This window comes from Anopheles merus, chromosome 3L (genome assembly GCF_017562075.2).
Source record: "Anopheles merus strain MAF chromosome 3L, AmerM5.1, whole genome shotgun sequence".
Classification (NCBI taxonomy): Eukaryota; Metazoa; Arthropoda; class Insecta; order Diptera; family Culicidae; genus Anopheles; species Anopheles merus.
The window spans coordinates 16,768,222-16,786,185 of record NC_054085.1 but is presented as its reverse complement, the minus strand read 5'-3'; the positions used below and the strand labels follow the sequence as shown (position 1 = coordinate 16,786,185).

Below are 17,964 nucleotides of genomic sequence, written 5' to 3'. Positions count from 1 at the left end.
GCTGAATATTTGTAGGTCTAAAGAACTCAGAATACGAATTTACGCCTAAAATAAGAGTTCCTTATAATGAAGGGGAAGAAGTTGTGATTGATTGTATTGGATTAATTCATTGCAAATAGCACTCATTCCAATTGAGATATGAACTCAGGAGCAGGAAATTAACACGTTATCAACTATAATGTGCTTTTTTGCTTTGTCTACATACCTCATATCAGACCTTCATAGACTCTGAAGCAATAAATCTGCACTTTGTGGTGTTATTTTCGATGTGTCAGCTCTATTGATACCTTCTTATGGTAGGCTTCTTTGAATGTTTGGTGTCAGTCTTTAGACGGGAGTAATCAACGAGATTTTTTAGCCGGTCTCATGGTACAGTCGTCAACTGGTACCACTTAACAACATGCCCGTCATGTGTTCAAACCTCAACTAGACCGTGCCGCCATACGTAGGCAGACTGACTATTCTGCTATGGGGGGTAATCTAAAAGTCACTGAAAGCCAAACCCACAAGTGGTACAAATAGGCCTTGACCGATAACGGTTGTTGAGCCAAAAGAAGAAGAAAAATCAAAGTAATTTACAGCTGTTATATCATTGGTGAAATGTAAGTTGAGCATTGAATAACTTCAAAGATAAAAAAGCATAACTAGGAGTACTTTTGACTATAAACATACCATCAGTTTCAAGAAAGATTATTGCATTACAGGTAGAAATAAAAGTAATTAAAAGTATAAAGTTTCTCACAAATCAACCAAATGATGTTCGCTTATTTGCTCATCTTCTTGATTGCAGTTATTTAATATTCTTTACACTTCCATTCCAGGAATCTGGAGCACACTCTATAGACTAGCACAGAGTTAATTTAATCTTTTCAAATGTAATAAACCGTTTCGTGGACATCTCTGCCAAACATTTTTCAATAATTCACCAAACTTGATTAACCAGACTCGTGCGATGTATGCACACAAATACCAATCATCGTCATCCAACGGTCCACTTCAGACCATTCGACACACTCTTAACTTCCCAACAACTCCAATGGCTACTAGAACAAAAAACAATAAAAACCGAGCACTTTGGCCGGGCGGAAAAGGTTGCGTCAAAAGTTTACGCTTTCCATTATCGCCACCGGTAAACAATTGTTGTTGTTTCAACCCGTTTCGGTGGGGGTATCATGCTCTCGAACGGGTTTGCTACAAACGCTTGCTTGCTGCTGTGTCGATGAGGAGGGATACCACCAACTCCATCGATAATGGAAACACACGCACAGGGTGAGGTTTGGTGCAAAACCAGAGGGAGTCAGTCCGCTGGCAGCGAATTTATGAATCAATGTTTGCACATTTCTCACGACGAGCTCGTGAGTCCACTTGTAGTGTAGGTACATCGGACGTCGGATGGAGTGGATGGTGGGAGCGATGTTTTCATAGCGCTGTGTACAAAGTTTTCGCACTCTTCCTTAAGAGCCTGTTCCTGTGCGCCTCCTGTGGGACCCAACGCCTACTGCTTTACGATGATTTACGAATCAACATTGTTAAGTTTGTGTTGCACAGCTGTTTGTTTGTACGCGAGAGCAGCTCAGACGCAAAACTTTACAGCTACGCAATTGAAGTGATCGCGCGCAAAAACGTTCTGCGTAAAGCGTTTTTTTTGGTGTTGTTTTGTTGTCTCGTTAGGAATAAAGAGTTTAATTGATGGTTTTAGTTTCTAGAAAGGGGTTGATGTGTCTTAGTTTATGAATTTATGTCATAACTTTAATGACCTTTTATATAGCAAACATTGATGTCACATTCAGACTTTGACGTACGCAATTCAAATGTAATTGAATTGTACAACTCGCACTGTATCTCTCCAAACCGCTCCAATGTTCAACGTTCCCGTTTCGATTGACTGAAACTTCCAACTGAAAACTACCTCTCCTTCGAGATGCCAGCCGTCAATCAAAGTCTTTCCATCGCTTGCCCGATCGCGCTAATTATGCCACCGATATCCGGTAATTTGTACGTCGTCGTTGTCGTCGTCGTCGTCGCAGTTGCCGTCGTCCCATACGTCCTTTTCAGGTGACATATTGTCACCATCAGTTATGCACCATTAGAACCGTTCGACCGCTCGTCGCTACTCCGATAGAAAAAGTGGCAAGGCCGTTCTGGCTTTCTTCGACCGAACCAAAACCCAGAGCCCTCCTCGACACAGACTGGGCCGAAATTGTGTCCTACCGTAACAGTCTCGCGGTGGCAAATTGATTTAATTGAGGAACAACGTCCGCAACGACGAGCTGCCGAATTCGAAAACATTCCAGCACTTCTCGTTTAGGTGTGGAATCTTGATACCCTGAACAGCTTTTGTGCTTTTTTTTGTGTGGCCAGTTCTTGCCGTGCCTCGCTGTAACGCTGCGTTGTGGTATGGTTTAGCAAGTAAAATCGCTTTTCTAGCTCGAGCAACAATCCTAGCTTCCTGGAGCATCCAGTACACGTCCATCGGTCAATATCGACACCATGCTCCGGATGCTCCGGTACCCCTGGATGGTTTGTGCCACGCTTACAACCAACGCTCCACCGGTGCTCTGGCGGGCGTTGTAAAAAGGTAAAAATATTTGCTTATCCATCGAAAAGGATTGTGCGAGTCTTTCGGTCGTTTGGAACGACCGCGGCGGAACTACAACCGTTCGTTCGGGCGTTTTTTCGTTCTTCTTCGTCTATTTCTAACGCCACACCGTGTTCGGTTCTTCGCGGCCTACCAAGGACTGTGCCGCCTGTTCGCGCTGTTTATTTGCTCTTGTCGGAAGCTATTTTACGCTCATCCCCTCAACTCATCGTCGCAGTTGGCGTCGTCATCGTCGTCGTCGTCGTTGGCAAAAAGGAAGCGTGTACAGTCGCTGTGGCCCACACAGCACAGCAGGAAGTATACATTGTTTTGGGGTAAACGGTTTTGTTGACGCAAACGATGAGTGTGCCGAAACAGTAACGGGCCATATCAGACAGCCAGGAACTCGGGTCCGGTACTGCTGCTCGGACAACTTCACAAACATTGCGCAACACATGTGAGCCGAAGGTACGTGGAACGCAAGGAGCACAAACTCCTGCGGCATGAAGGGTTTGGGGGGTAGGTGTCGATGTCGATATATGCCGAGCGTTCTTTTGAGAATAATTGAAATTTCTACCCAGGTTCTGTTACCCTGCGGTGGTTGGGGGGGGGGGGGGGGGGGGTCGGTGTTCCAGACTTGCCCCAGAGTATGTCCATTAATCCCGTTTACGGTCAGGATCTCACTCACTCGCTCACTCGATCTCGTCCCGGGGCAGCTCAGGAAGCAATTATTATTACTTGCCCTATCAATTGATTGTTTTGGATTGTGTGCCGAACGGCCCCCCGGGAAACTCTCTCGTCTTGTTTTATCGTCTTTTTTTTTTGTTCTATCCATTGACGGGAACAATTTTTACCAATTTTCCGGGAACAAAAAAGTGTTCCACTGTCTGTTTGTTTTCCATACATTCTCCTTGGCGTTGGGGTGCTGCTGCTGCTACGACGGGCGTGCAGGCTCCAAGTGAATATGCTTTCTGGCCGAAACGGCGTGTTTACATGTTTGCATAATCTTTATACCTTATCAATGGGGGGACGCTGTAAAAGCTTCAATTTCATCACAATCGGGCAATGTTCAGGCTGATTGATAAAAGGAGTAAAAAAAGAGACAATTCTTTTGCTACACGGGGGGTTTTCTAGTGTAATACATAATTTAATAAGAATTTTCGACAAAAAAAACGTGAAATTTGGATTGTGCAGTGACAAACAAATTAATTAAAAGCAAACAAACAAAAATTTTGGTTTCTACTTTTAATGCATTCTTCTGATTTTAACATTACGTTGGCATTAACACATGGACTTTTTCCGACTGACTGTAGAAAAAAGAAACTAGTAGAGATAATTGATGAACTCCCTTTAAAAGATAATTGTTAAAGCTTGCTTGTGAAAATAAATCTCCAAAAAATGTCGATGGGACGCAGCTGGGGGATGTTGGTTTGGTTCGTGCTCTAGGGAAATTCCATTGCAATTCACTATGCAATTTTGTCTATTTTTTTAATGCAAACGTTTTAGGAGTATAACGATGATCACTGATGATCAACAAGATGATCCATTTGGTTGGTTCGATAACTGCTACCAAGGATCAACTTGATAATTGAATAAATTTAGTCATTAATCCCGAAGCTTACGATAGTTAAATAGATGCACGTACCGGCTTATGTAGGTTCAGAAATAGTTCAATTCCCATTCTAAGCCGTAGTCTCTTGCTACAATTTTTAATGGTGTAGAAGATGGTGGAAGAAATTGCTGTTTGCTGAAAAACGTTAAACAAAGGGTAATTTGCGGCGAATTGGCATCATTTGCTGGTCTAAAAGATTACAAACATGATAAGATCAGAAATAACTTAAGAGTGGATACCGTTACGTGAATGCTGCTTGCAAGCTCAAGATCCTGTTCCATGGGAAGTGTCTCTTAAATCAGCTTCCAATTGACGGATTTTTTTTCCATTGCAAAGATGAAATGAGATGAGATGGATCAAGAAACTGATCCTTGCTAATGTCATCAGTAGACTGTGACCGATCCCATGTGCGTCAAGTCGATCTTCTGTGCCATCGTAAGGTCGTGCCTGGAGTACTGCTGCCCGATCTGGTGCCCGCTTGGCGTTGGCGACATCAATCGCCTCGAAGCCATTCAACGGAGAATCACCAGGTACGCGGTTCGACTCCTTCCATGGCAATCCCACCACCCTCGGCCCTCTGCTTTCGACGCAAAAACGCCCAATGCCTTTTTAAATTCCGGCTCCTTAACGGAGAGATCGATTCCCGGGCATTACTAGCCAGCATCAATTTGTTCGCTCCCTGTCGGATTCTTAGATCTAATTTCCATCTCCGTGTACCGCGTACCCGTAAGAACCATAGCCAGGGACACCCTATTGTACGTATGTCCCTCGAGTTCAATGAAGTGTTAGATTTGTTTGATTTTAGTATGTCTACTTGCACGTTCAAGGAGAAATTGCGTCTACGTCACATTTAATGTTAGCTTATAACTAGACGTTTATTTATATGCTCCTTAATTTAATTATAAGGATGCCGATTAGACACGATGGTCCGTCGGTTATATATATGAAATAAATAAATAAATAAATAAGTTGCCGTTAACCAGGTTTAGAACAAAAAGTTGTATATAATAGGCTGCAAAAAACCTGGATATAAACCCTGTAGAACCAATCATCTGTCTTGGAAACAGTCCAAAACAGGGCTTTCGAATATCTTGAATATTCAAACTAAAGATGGTAAAGATCAAGCTCAAGAAGCTGTATTAAACAGACGAGTAAGGTAACAGTTTTCTATACCAAAACCATAAAAAAGATCATCAACTCTGGCAAATAATTTTACTTCAGCAATACTTTAACTTGTTCTTTTTTCTTTTATACGTTTTTTATACGTTTTGTTTATTGAAGTCGCTTACTTTTGGCTATGAAAATGTAATGGTCGTTACATCGCCGTGTTCTGCGAGCATTATTCTCACCAACTCTCTCAAATGCACCTTACGCTCTAGATTGCACTCTCCCCTGTTTCTATTCGATGCTAGGGCGATCTTTGCCTTTTTTGAATTTAGTTCAATGTACATGAAATGATCCTAGTAACCATGATCGGAAAACCATAACCATCCATTCAACAAAACGTGGTTAAATAACAAATACTAAACAAAAAAAAAAACGTTTTAATGCACCAACACCAACATAAAAATGAATAAAAAACGTATTTTATTATTTTTATTATATAACCTTACTTTGTTTTTATTCAAAGTAGTATAAACTTACTTATACATGAGTCAGGCTTTTAACTCATTGAACTCACCACTGACATGTTAATAGATCGTACGACTGTACAATTGTCAAGAAAGGCTCAAATTTGTCTAAATTATTCCTTAACCAGCTCTTTCTTTCATATAGTAACTAAAACTATAAACTAAATGTCATCAACAAATTGCGATTTACTTGACTTACAGGGTTTTGCAGGGGTTCTCATAGCTGTGGGATACTATTTTGATTCCTATTGGATTTGCCCATAAAAGGGTGCAATAGAGTCCAAATCCTATTACAGGTATTCCCCGATATACGCCATACTCGATATACGCGATTTCGCTATACGCTATTTTCTAAATTTGAAAGTTCTTTGAGCAAATTGTACTAATTTGACACATCGAATGTCAAATGCAAAATAAATTCCCTTTTGGTGGAATATTAAAAACCATTTTGAAAGGTATAAAAATGTAATCTTCAGTTGAAATCAGCTCAAATAACTAATTTAGTGGCTAAAACCTACTACTTCAAGCAAAATTGTACGAAAATGAGCTATAATTTGACTGAAAACCTCGAAATTCGACTTACGCCAATATTCGAGATACGCTATTGCCTCCGGTCCACATTAATAGCGTATAGCGGGGAGTACCTGTACAGTCAGTTTTAGTTTTGACATTTTATACGTTTATACAATTTCCTCCAACCGGTGCCAAAATCAAAATAAGAAGCAGTTTGCTTAAAATTTGAAATCGCTAAATACACAGAATTAACCGAATTTTCTACACGAATTGTATGAAATAAATAATACATTTAATCTTAAATAATGTTTTATGATGCATATTTTGTCTGAAAACCGTGATATTCGACTTACGCGAATGTCCCTGGAACGTATTATTCGCGCAACTCGGGTAAAGACTGTACATAAAGTGCATTTCCTATAACAAAAGTGCATGAAAACCCCTGTACTTCATACTTACACAAACTCTTTGCAAGAAGTGCACTAGCACAGAAGAAAAACACCAGCAGCATATTTATAACGTGCTTTTATTTCATCATGTTTTAGATTTATCAATGTTTTTTTCCAAAAAAAAAGCCATCCGTTTAGACGTTTTTACCAATTTTACACGCACTATTCTTTAACCTTCTAGCGTTCGAGATGTAAGCACCGACAAACCGACGTGACACTGGTGTTACAAAAGTGTCCCACACGAAAGTACTGTCATTTACCAGTGAGGCGAACACTTCTGTCAAAGTAAGCTCTGTTCACTGCTGCTTCGATGTAAACAATTTTTCTAAATACAAATTACGAAGGAAGTGTGAGGCAAGATTTTGTAAGAATTATTGGAAAAAACACCCAGGAAAATCATTTTATAAGTTTCTAAATCAATGCAAAAGATGTGAGAAGTACATAAAACAATACGCAATGGAATTTGCAAAGAAACACAAAAAGGGGGTTTAGCAGTTTCTTCTCTGTGTCAGTGTAGTAAGCGAATCATTATAGAGATGGCGCTAGTGTCTAACGTATTTTCATTTGAAATAAGGAGACAACTTTTGAAGCTCATTTTGTTCGAAGTGTCACGTCGGTTTGTCGGTGATGTAAGTTTCTGTTTGCAATGTATTTCCGTCGTACTAAATGGGGGTTGTTGTTAATGGGTTGTATGCACACATATCATTACAGCGTATTGATCTTTGCTTCTTTCCCTACGATCATATAGCGTCATACCATCAGCTCCCAGGCTCGTCCTTCCCTTGTCCGATTGGTTTAACTCGATGAACTGAGGGAAGGAAAGGTTTTTGCTTTTTTGAGGGAGAAGGGAGAAGGGTGGGCTTGGTTTGCCAATTGGTTTTGCTGGTTTGACTGTCTTGCTTTTTAGCTCAGTTTGGGGTTTGGGGCTCTTCCTTATTTCAATTACTTCCAACTACTGGCACACACTCTTTACATATACCGATCGCTACGAATATATATATATATCTATAACCGATGTTGTTGTATATTATCTAATCAGTCTAGATTAATCACCAAGGGTTTTTTTCTTCTTCTTCTTTTCAGCACTCTCTCTGTGTGTATGTGTGTGTGTGTGTGTCTGTATGCCTTTTTTGCATTATTTTGATTATCTATGATACGTGGGGGTGGGGGTGGGGGATTGGGGAGAAGATTTGAAAATGCACCAGTCGCATAATGTTGCGCGTATAATGTGTCTTTACTTCATAAATTGCGAATATACCGAAATGTGTATGTGTGTGTGTTGTTTGCATGCATTTAAAGATTACAGTAGGCGGTTTAACCATCTTCAAATGCATTCGTTTTTGATAGGCATCAGTTTCCTCAGCTTGCAAATTTTCAAATACGTTTACGTTTTTTTGATAGTCTTACCAGTTCCGACGACTTCCGCCAATTACGCTCGAAATAAAGCTCAACATTTAGAAGCTCGCCAATGATCAGTAGCAGCAGTTGATGTGTTAAAATAAAAAATAAAAACATTTAGCATTGGAAACTGAGGCACCAAGCCGAGATGCCGAGATGGCCCTGAAACCAGATTCTACACTGCCACCACTTACGCCCAAATTTAGTTCGCATACATTACAAACCGGTTTTACTTCGACCATGCAGCCAACATTCCTTTTAGCACCCCTGTATTGCATCCCTCTAAGTGGATGTACGTATGTACGTGATGTCGTATAATCCTAATGTTTTTTTTGGAAAAGTCTTTTTTGCTGCATATGCACCTTTTTATCATTATGCGTATTCAGTTCCCAAAAAAAAAAAATACAAATGCACAATTTAAAGTCATCATCGAGAGAAATGTCACCGGGCCTCTACTCCTGGAACGTCTTTTTGTCCACATTGTTGTTATCGTCGTGCAGCGTGGTGACGTTCGCGTTCGTTGCATCGGTCGGTGAAAACGTGGCAAACTTGCCGTGCTCCTCGTACAGCGCCCCCGGTGTGCCCGGTGGCAGTGGGCTGTGGGCGTACACACGCGTATCGGCCAGCGCCGGTCCGCCGGCATTGGAACCCGCCGCCCGACGCATCATCCAGTCCGGGCTGGCCATGCCCGGGCAGCACTCGTCCGGCGTGCCCTGCTTGCTGCCGTTGTTCAGTGCCAGCGCCCGCTCCATCGGATCCGGCTCGTCCCCAAGCCCGAGCGTGCTGCGGATGCGCCGGTTGATCGCTTCCGCCGTGAGCGTGTAGTTAATCGGGCTCAGCAGATGATGGTGGTGGCCACCGGCCGCACCACCGTACGGGTCGAGCGGTGAACCTGCTCCACTGCCACCATCGAGCAGGGAGCCCGGCCCGCCGGCCATCCCATCGACACCAGCCCCGAACGCACCCCGGAGGCTCTTCTCGAACGAAAGATATGCATTGTCGTAGTAGTTGGCAGCGACGGCCGCTGCGGCCGCTGTTGCGGCGGCCGAGAATTTCGCCTTTTTCGGCCCCGGCATCAGCTCGGTCCGCTCGCCGGGCTGGAAAAAGCTGGGCAGATCCGTATGCCGATGGGACCGCTTGCGGCTGTAGTCCGGGAGGGGTGGCAGCGGTCCAGCATGATGATGGTGTGGCTGCTGCTGATGATGTTGGGAGTGTGGATCGGACCCGGGCGAGAGGGGCGATGGTTGGCGCAGGTCCAGCGATTCGTTGTCGGGAAGGGCAGCTGCCCGGAATGCCGATACTAGCTGACTTTCCAGTGCCGCCGTATCCGGTCTGTGGTGGTGGTGGTGGCGTTGTGTGGCAAGATAAGAAGCGCGTGTAAATCATGCAAAAACATTGGATGAGTGGGTGAAAGATACATTTCCAAAAAAGCCAAAAAAAAAAATAAAGAGACGAACAACAATTGAAGAAAAAAGTAAATGACCGATTTGGGGGAGGCTTTGTTTTATCACACTTTCCACGCACAAAAACACACACACGCACGTTGCAGCTGGTCGCAGCGATGATCCAACGATGTCCGGACGACGAATTGCTCAATGGTTAGACAATGTGGGCGGCAAGATACTGCTTCGCCCATTTACAATACATACACCAAAAAAGGTTGGATGGTGGTGATTCAATCAACCACAATTTACCTGAATCTTGACCATTGCACGTTGGCATACCCCGACCAACGTCAATCATACTCACGCGTCCGCCGACGAAAAGCGGAATCAATTGGAATGGGGCGAACGGGGGGAATGCATCATCGTGTGCATCATCTACCCTGTTAAGCGGTTGCTAGGTTGCTGGGTCGAATCTCGGCTTGCTGCGATGGTTGCCCACTTTTTGCTTTACGTACTCATAGGGATGATGCATGTTACCGCGGTGCTTACTCAACTGCGGTCAATGTGCTACGTTGCGGTGGTCATCGAAATTGGAAAAGGATTGCACAAGAATAATTATGATTTTTTAGTGAAATTTTGAGCTTTATTCACTCACTAAAAAAGCTAACATTTAAATACACAAAAACAGTTTCTGATTGATTAATATGATAGTTTTAAAAGTCTTGTGTTCTGGCACAAGAACGAACGGTTATCGATTCCTATTGGGATTATTTAACTCGGCGACGAATTGAGTATTTTATTTTGTTGTCCATCAACTTCAATGTTTATAACTCATGCTATGGTGAAATTGTTTTACGAAATCATCTCCTCTGCTCTGTAATATTTTAATCAATGACTAAGACAAGCAAATACTGCAAGATTACAAAATAAATTCATTTCTGACTGCTAAAATGTGAGACTGGTTCGTGTTGGTAGCGCGTATGCAATTGATACAAATGATGTTAAATTGTCATTTATTTTCTACATACATTTAAACTAATGAAACTGACGATTTATATTTACATTTTTGTGATTTAAGAACTATTCGTGTTAAATTTATTTTCGTTTAGAACTCTGATTCAGTTTGTGTTGGTATTGTTCAGGTTGAGTGCTTTTAAATATAAAAAAAAAATATTTGAAACACTAAGCCACTAGCAACAGACCATCTATAACTGTGATTCACTCATATGATGATGTCATCTATATCAGTGGTCTCCAATCTGTTTAGTCCGCAAACCACTTGTGGTCCGTGGCGTGAACAAACGTACTTCGGGAAATATTTGATTTTTTTAATGAAAATCTTATTTTAACACACATCGTTCAATTTGTCAAATAATCAAGATTAAATTTTAAACTTGAACAATATTAAACATATTGTTTATCAAAATGATTTGAAGTTAGTCTACTAGACATACGGGCGATTTATTGGATGATTTATTGGTCGGTTCCCATAATTTTTGGATCAATTGTATTGAAATCCAATGGGACGATTCGGGAAATATTTGTTTTTTTTTTAAATAAAATCTTATTTTAACACACATCGTTGAATTTGTAAAACAATCAAGATTAAATGTTAAACTTGAATAATATTAAACATATTGTTTATCAAAATGATTTGAAGTTAGTCTACTAGACATACGGACGATTTATTGGATGATTTATTGGTTGGTTCCTAAAATTTTTTGGATACTTCCGATGTTTTGTTGGTGTTTTCACGATTTATTGGTCGGTTCCCTGATTTTTTTGGTTCAATTGTATTGAAATCCAATCGGACGATATCAATATATTTTGGGCACGAACCAAAAATCTAAGGGACGCGACAAATAAATCATGAGACGAGGTCAAAAAATTATGGAAACCGACCTATAAATCGTGAGAAACCCTGTAATATATGTGGGCTGCGGCTAATGTATTTGCGAACACAAGTGGTCCGTGATCCTAAAAAGGTTGAAGAGCACTGATCTGTACGGTTTCAAAACTTAGGGTACTTTTAGGATTCGAACCCAGCACGGATATATCGTTTACATGTTATATTCTTGCCTTTGATTAATTATCTATGAATTAGTATTACAGTATATGCTATAATTATTTGGTTTACTATAGTATTTATACAAAATGTTAATGGATTCATTATATTAAATAGTTATGCAAATATATAATTAAGTTTAGTTGTGTTTTCAAAATTAATTGTAACCGCTAACTTTATATTTTTACTCTGTTCTGCACTTTACTTAATTTTAAAACTAAAACATGACAGATAAGTTATGTGAAAATCAACCAATTTTTTTTCAAACAGTTTTTATCCACAAAGTGTTTTTCAGATAGGAAACCTTTTCACACATTTCACTTCATTTTCCCGCATGCCACTCACTGCTTGATAAACTTACCTATTATCTGAAAAGTGTGATTGTTGTTTAACATTATTTCAAACCGTTTTGTAGACTTCATACCACCAGCAATTACATGTTTTCTACGGTTTCTACTGTACCAACCACCGTTTCAAAAGTCTTTAGATGCTAGTCCCTGGTTTCCACAAACCACAAAGCCACTAAACTGTTGATTGTTTTCGTACGTGTTTTTTGGCGCAATATCCGCCACCAATGTTTGCGGTCCACCGAACATCAAAACCACCCAAAATCCACCCAGCAGCCTAACCGGCCGATACCGAGACCCACACTGAGCCACAACAACAGCTCACCCGGCTCATCAGCCATCGCCATCGACGGTGGAAAGCTGTCAAACTTCGTCCTCGCCGCTTCGTGCCCGCTCCCGAACGGCACGCGAATGCTGTGACCACAGCAATTTCCCCATCATAACGGCGCATGCCAATAGCGACTCCAGCTGCCTACGAAGGTGTAGAAATGTGATCCGATCGGGGTAATTTTCCAGAACCGGTGAGCAAGTGCATACCCGAAGCACCCGAAGCACGGTTGCATCGGCGGGTTGCTCCACACAACCACTGGTGACGCGGATCGGCGAAGGCGCAAACAAACGGCCACGTGCACATCCGATGCATTGCCACGTCGCGCGCCGGCACTGACCAAGCGCGAAATGCAACTCCTCCTATCTTGGGTGGGATTAGTCACACATACTTTACTCTGCTGGAAGCGCCACCTTCTTCTGGCTCGGAATGGCTCTATGTATAATATTATGCACATTTATTGTTATTATTTGCAAAAACCTTTCCATGTTTATATACACATAGAGCGCATTCGTTGTTGCGCGTGGTGGAAACTAAAATGGAGACGAAAGCCCAACCAACCGACCGACTCTCATCGTGGCAGGCTGCGCCCGTCGCTGGCTGGCCATTGGGCGTTTCTCGGTATGATTGTAATGAACAGTATGCCATGGTATTGTTCCTTAACAAAAGCTTGGGCAGGGAAGGGATAAAGACAAGGAGAGGAGGAAAGGGGAATTTTACGATAACGTTGGCATTTTAATAAAAGCCCGAACAATAGTGTGAGTATTATCACGATTTTATTCAAATATGCTCAATTGAATTACAAGCCGAGACGAGTGCAGCTGGCGCTGTGGAAGTCTTTGTAGTGCTTTTACTTATACGTGTAACTTTACGGAGAAGTTTAAAGGGGTTTAAAGGAGTCTGGAATTGACTAATTTAAACAATAAGGTTAATATAAGACACAGGAACTCCACAACGGTCGCTAGAATTAAGAGATGTTGTAATGGTTTAGCGGCGTTGTTTAAATCTCGTACTTGAAGTTTACTTTCTTTCATCTTGGACGTTAAACATAACATTGAAAACAGGGGTTTGCTTCCTTTCCTCAACTAAAACGCTTTTTTATTTACCTCACTTTATCTCACCCCTTTTGACATCCATCCAAGCACCTTCCAGCACCTTTTCCCAACACGAACAACACGAACAACACTCCGCTGCATGCGCCTGTGAACGAAAAGGATGCGCCGCGCGGGCTAGCATGCTTACCCTAAACTGCACCTGCACCGTCCAACGAAGGAAGCACACCACCCGAACCTGCTGTCCGTGTACACACGCTGGGGAAAGGGATCTCCGTGCGCTAACGCCTCCGGTTGATACTAGATGTGATGATTCGCTCGCTAGGGAAAAGTTCGCGTCGCAAAAGCCGCCCGAAATCTGCTCGAAAGCACCGCCAAACAGAGACTGAACGCGGCCACACCACGGGCGGACCGGTTTTATACCGATGGTGATGATTCAATCTACACAGCAGCGCTCGCCACAAGTGCGTTTGATGGCCGATTACGATCGTTTAAGCCAATTGCTGCGATCCATCCATCAATGGCAGCAGCGAACGAGGGGCTCTCCCATGCATCCCGAGCGAACGGGCGCACCGGTTCGCGGATCGTTAAGAGCGTAATTGAAAAATATACACCATATGGGAGGGAGAAGAGGATAGGGAGGGAAGGGGGGGGAGGGGATTGGGCAAACCACAACCAAGCACCATTACAACACATAGTTAAATCTCGTGTCGCCTGGTGAAGCAGATTAATGCACCAGTTCCTGCGTGCGATCGGGAATTGGGAGGGTGAGTGGTTGCGTGCAATTGTCACCAAAAAAACAAAGAACCATCTCGCAATAGACGCAACAATGTCTAGCATGATCCGGACCTCTATAAACACTAGAGCAATCTAACAAGATGCTGGTTATGACTGTTAAATGTTCGCTACATTCGCTACTGCTTGGGAGCTACAGACTCTGACATCACACTACAGACTTGAGCGGGGAGATGACTCGTCTTACTCATTGAACTGATTCAATTTCAAGTGAGATCATTCCTTTGCGTTCCATCACATTAATGCTAATTGGAACTCTCTGACATATTGTGCAAAAAAGCAGGATTTTTTATGAAGATTACCGACACACATCTCGTAGCAATTCATCTGAGTGTTTTTCATAATAATAAGGTATTTCATTGCTCAATTGTCTGGATGATAGTTCAGTCTCAATATCTCAAGATCCTAATCCTCATCCTGAGACCCCTAGACTCTCTACGGCAACTTGTACTAGAACTTTGTCCTATTCTTGATGTTAAAGATTCCGTAATATCTGTACTGAAGATATTACCTCGCTCGCCAATATACGCCTTATGTTAGTCTTAATTAAGCCTCTAATTCTTGTCAAAGACTGTAATAAGCTAGTTAGCTTGTTAATTGGTACTGTTTTTTGCTAATAATGCCTTTAATACTCAAAACCTTTAACTGCTCAGACGTAAGATGTGTCTCACAACTAAGCTCTGAATACGTTTGACCCACAAAGATTCTTGCGCCAGAGAAGAAGAGCAGAAGCCGATTCCTCTAGAAACTTCTCATGCTGATGCTGACATTTGCAGGACTGACTATTCTAATATCTTCTTCTTCTTCTTCTTCTTCTTCTTCTTCTTCTTCTTCTTCTTCTTCTTCTTCTTCTTCTTCTTCTTCTTCTTCTTCTTCTTCTTCTTCTTCTTCTTCTTCTTCTTCTTCTTCTTCTCTTCTTCTTCTTCTTCTTCTTTTCTCTTCTTCTTCTTCTTCTTCTTCTTCTTCTTCTTCTTCTTTCTTCTTCTTCTCTTCTTCTTCTTCTTCTTCTTCTTCTTCTTCTTCTTCTCTTCTTCTTCTTCTTCTTCTTCTTCTTCTTCTTTTCTTCTTCTTCTTCTTCTCTCTCTTCTTCTTCTTCTTCTTCTTCTCTTCTTCTTCTTCTTCTTCTTCTTCTTCTTCTTCTTCTTCTTCTTCTTCTTCTTCTTCTTCTCTTTTCTTCTTCTTTTTTCTTCTTCTTCTTCTTCTTCTTCTTCTTCTTCTTCTTCTTCTTCTTCTTCTTCTTCTTCTTCTTCTTCTTCTCTTCTTCTTCTTCTTCTTCTTCTTCTTCTTCTTCTTCTTCTTCTTCTTCTTCTTCTTCTTCTTCTTCTTCTTCTTCTTCTTCTTCTTCTTCTAGGCAGTGACGGATTAACACGAGTGCAGGCCCTAAGAGCGTCACACGAATGTAGCCCTTTCTGAAAAGTCGAGCGAAAAGTTGTATCAGGAATTCTAAACTAGAGAAGAATTAAGACGCAAATTTACTTGTGAGCGGGAGGGTGGGTCCCTCTTTATCGGGCCCCCGGGAGAACTCGGGGCCCACCGCGGCCGCTTAGTTTGCGCGTAGTGCTTAATCCGCCTTTGCTTCTAGGAGAAATTGGTGAATGTAATTTTGTTTAGTTTGGGATTAAGTTTTTGGTTTAGCTGCGTGGAATCACTATGACGAGCTTCCTCTAAAGAGCTTCGTATAAACAATAACAGCAATCCCCCTCCCTCAACGTTTCCTACTAAATCCAAAGTCATCATGAGACTTCAAACAATCTGGATGACACGACTCTAAGTAATCGATTCGGGGATTGATTCGACTCCGGTAAAATTGTTAGTTAACCTATCTCTACATTGCCGGTCCTGTGGTATATTAATTGACTTGCATGTGTTAACAACATGCTCATAAAGGGGCTAAGTCCCCTACACAGGACTTTGTATTCTGCTATGAGCACACCAACAAGTCACATATAGCCAAACTCATTAGGGGCTTAGGCAGGCCTAGAATAAATAACCCAGCTCTAATGACCATGTCTTCTATAGGAATATGAGTTATAAGCCTAACGGCAGATAGCCTGTTGCTAGAACTCTCATCTGGTTAACCGAATATCCTCGTTCCGGCATATTGCCACAGCTAACAAAAGCTACACAATCAAAATCAACAGCAAGAGAACATCACCTGCATCACGACTAACCTACAAAACTGTTCCACCACGCAAAGTTCTCCCAAAAACCTAAACATAGCCCGTGGCACAGTTCTATCGTGCACCGCTGTTTTATCAATCGGCCGAACCAACAATACTGTGTCAAATGACAACACTAGCCGCAATGCACCACTATTACTGGGGTGTTGCAGTTAGACGTTCCACATCCGAACCCCCATTAAAACCGGGAACGCCGCCCCATCGCATAGCAACCAGGCGCGCCTACCGCTTTATTGACATAACTTTTCACTCTCGAATCCTGTGCTGTGCCGGAATTGCATTTCCACGTTGCACTTTCTAAGCAACGACGACCGGTTGCGCACACACACACACTCTGTACGAGAGGCGTTGTTTTGGGCCGGGTAGTCAAAACAAAAATAAGTAAACATTGCTTCCCATTCCTCAGCCCATAATGAGCGGCAGCGTCCTTGCTGCGCCGATCGCGATGGTGTCGTCACCGGAAACCGGCGTGTGTTCCACCAATCGGAAGCCAATGAAAGTGAAAACAAAGCTTTCCCTTTGACCGGCTGTCACCACACCACCACCAACACCGACGCCACCGTAAGCATCCTTCCCCGCTTGAGGTATCGGAAAAATGCCGGTACGCTAGTTCAACGTTGTTCTTTGTCTTCGTTTCTTCTTACCCCTGCACCTATAGCCACCATCAAAAAAAAAAAAACAACCGCAACAGCACCATGACAACGAACCCGTACCGGATGGCATGGTTTGATCGAAACGCAATAACGTTGCAGTTGGCGAGTCCTAGGCCTGTGCCGCACCGTTTTTATCCAGCCAACTAGACGTTCAGTTTCCGTTCAGACACGGTGCCGACACCACCAGTCTGCCCTGTGATACACCTGTGCTGCTGCTGTCTAGCTGTGCCTGGGTGTGTGGAAAACACACCTGGCAAAGGCAAAGTTCTAATCGGATAGTGTTGGGCGCATTTTCTAAAACAAAACAAAACAAAACCCCGGCGCCAAACAATGGATGACCGCACGATTGACACAATTTTTGCCGGCTCGATGGAGAACCTGCCACCGGTTAGTTCGAAAATTGTGCGCATCTTTACCAGCTCGACGTTCACGGGTACGTTGCAAAGCCAAGGGCGGGGTGTTATGTAATCGGTTGGCGTCGGTCAAGCTGAAGGTTGAGTGGAAGGAGAGCGTGATTGAATTCAGATATTCAAGGGTGGATTTTAACGTGTCCTGTGTCTGTTTTGTTACATCCTCGGACGCATTCGTTTGCTGCAACGTTTAGATACTACCATGGAGAGGAACAATCTGATGGCGAAATGTTACCCAAGGATCAAGGACTACTGTCGGGAGAAGCATGGGCTGGAATTTCAGGTGAGTAACACCAGCATGATCGTGCCCAAACAAAACGCACGAAACTCTACAGGATATGTTTTGAGAGTTTAAACATATAGAAATTCAACATAAAGCCGTCTTAAAAGAATCTAAAACGACCTCATACCCCAAAAATAGATCGTATTGATTTATTGAACGGTCCAAACACCGTCAAGTGTCGCTTCATTTGCGCCCACCTACCCCATCCTCGCCCAAGAAATTCCTTCACACATCAGCAGACCAATAAAGTGTTGTTGTTTTGTTTCTGCGCGGCCCTCCCTCGTC

General features: G+C 42.5%; 2 protein-coding genes across 3 annotated transcripts in view; one reads left to right on the top strand and one right to left on the bottom strand.

Annotated features, from left to right (window-relative positions):
• Window positions 1-7,621: 7,621 nt before the first annotated feature.
• LOC121599866 lies at window positions 7,622-12,307 on the bottom strand. 2 transcript variants are annotated; one of them, XM_041927973.1, is made up of 3 exons: window positions 11,993-12,307; window positions 9,931-10,133; window positions 7,622-9,513 (listed from the first exon to the last, which is right to left on the bottom strand). In XM_041927973.1, the coding sequence occupies exon 3, from the start codon at window positions 9,255-9,257 to the stop codon at window positions 8,634-8,636; it is 624 nt and encodes a 207-aa protein (XP_041783907.1). In that variant the 5' UTR covers window positions 9,258-9,513; window positions 9,931-10,133; window positions 11,993-12,307; the 3' UTR covers window positions 7,622-8,633. The 2 variants fall into 2 exon arrangements, with proteins under 2 accessions (XP_041783907.1, XP_041783906.1); XM_041927972.1 differs by having other exon boundaries at window positions 7,622-10,133.
• A 3,653-nt stretch (window positions 12,308-15,960) lies between these two features.
• Window positions 15,961-17,964, top strand: part of LOC121600627 (NACHT and WD repeat domain-containing protein 2) — a 9,193-nt gene continuing 7,189 nt past the window's right edge. Inside the window, exons 1-3 of the mRNA XM_041929399.1 lie at window positions 15,961-16,894; window positions 16,992-17,419; window positions 17,591-17,679. Of these exons, the coding sequence (XP_041785333.1) occupies window positions 17,317-17,419; window positions 17,591-17,679 (192 nt within the window). The 5' untranslated portion in view covers window positions 15,961-16,894; window positions 16,992-17,316. The remainder of the gene's footprint in view (window positions 16,895-16,991; window positions 17,420-17,590; window positions 17,680-17,964) is intronic.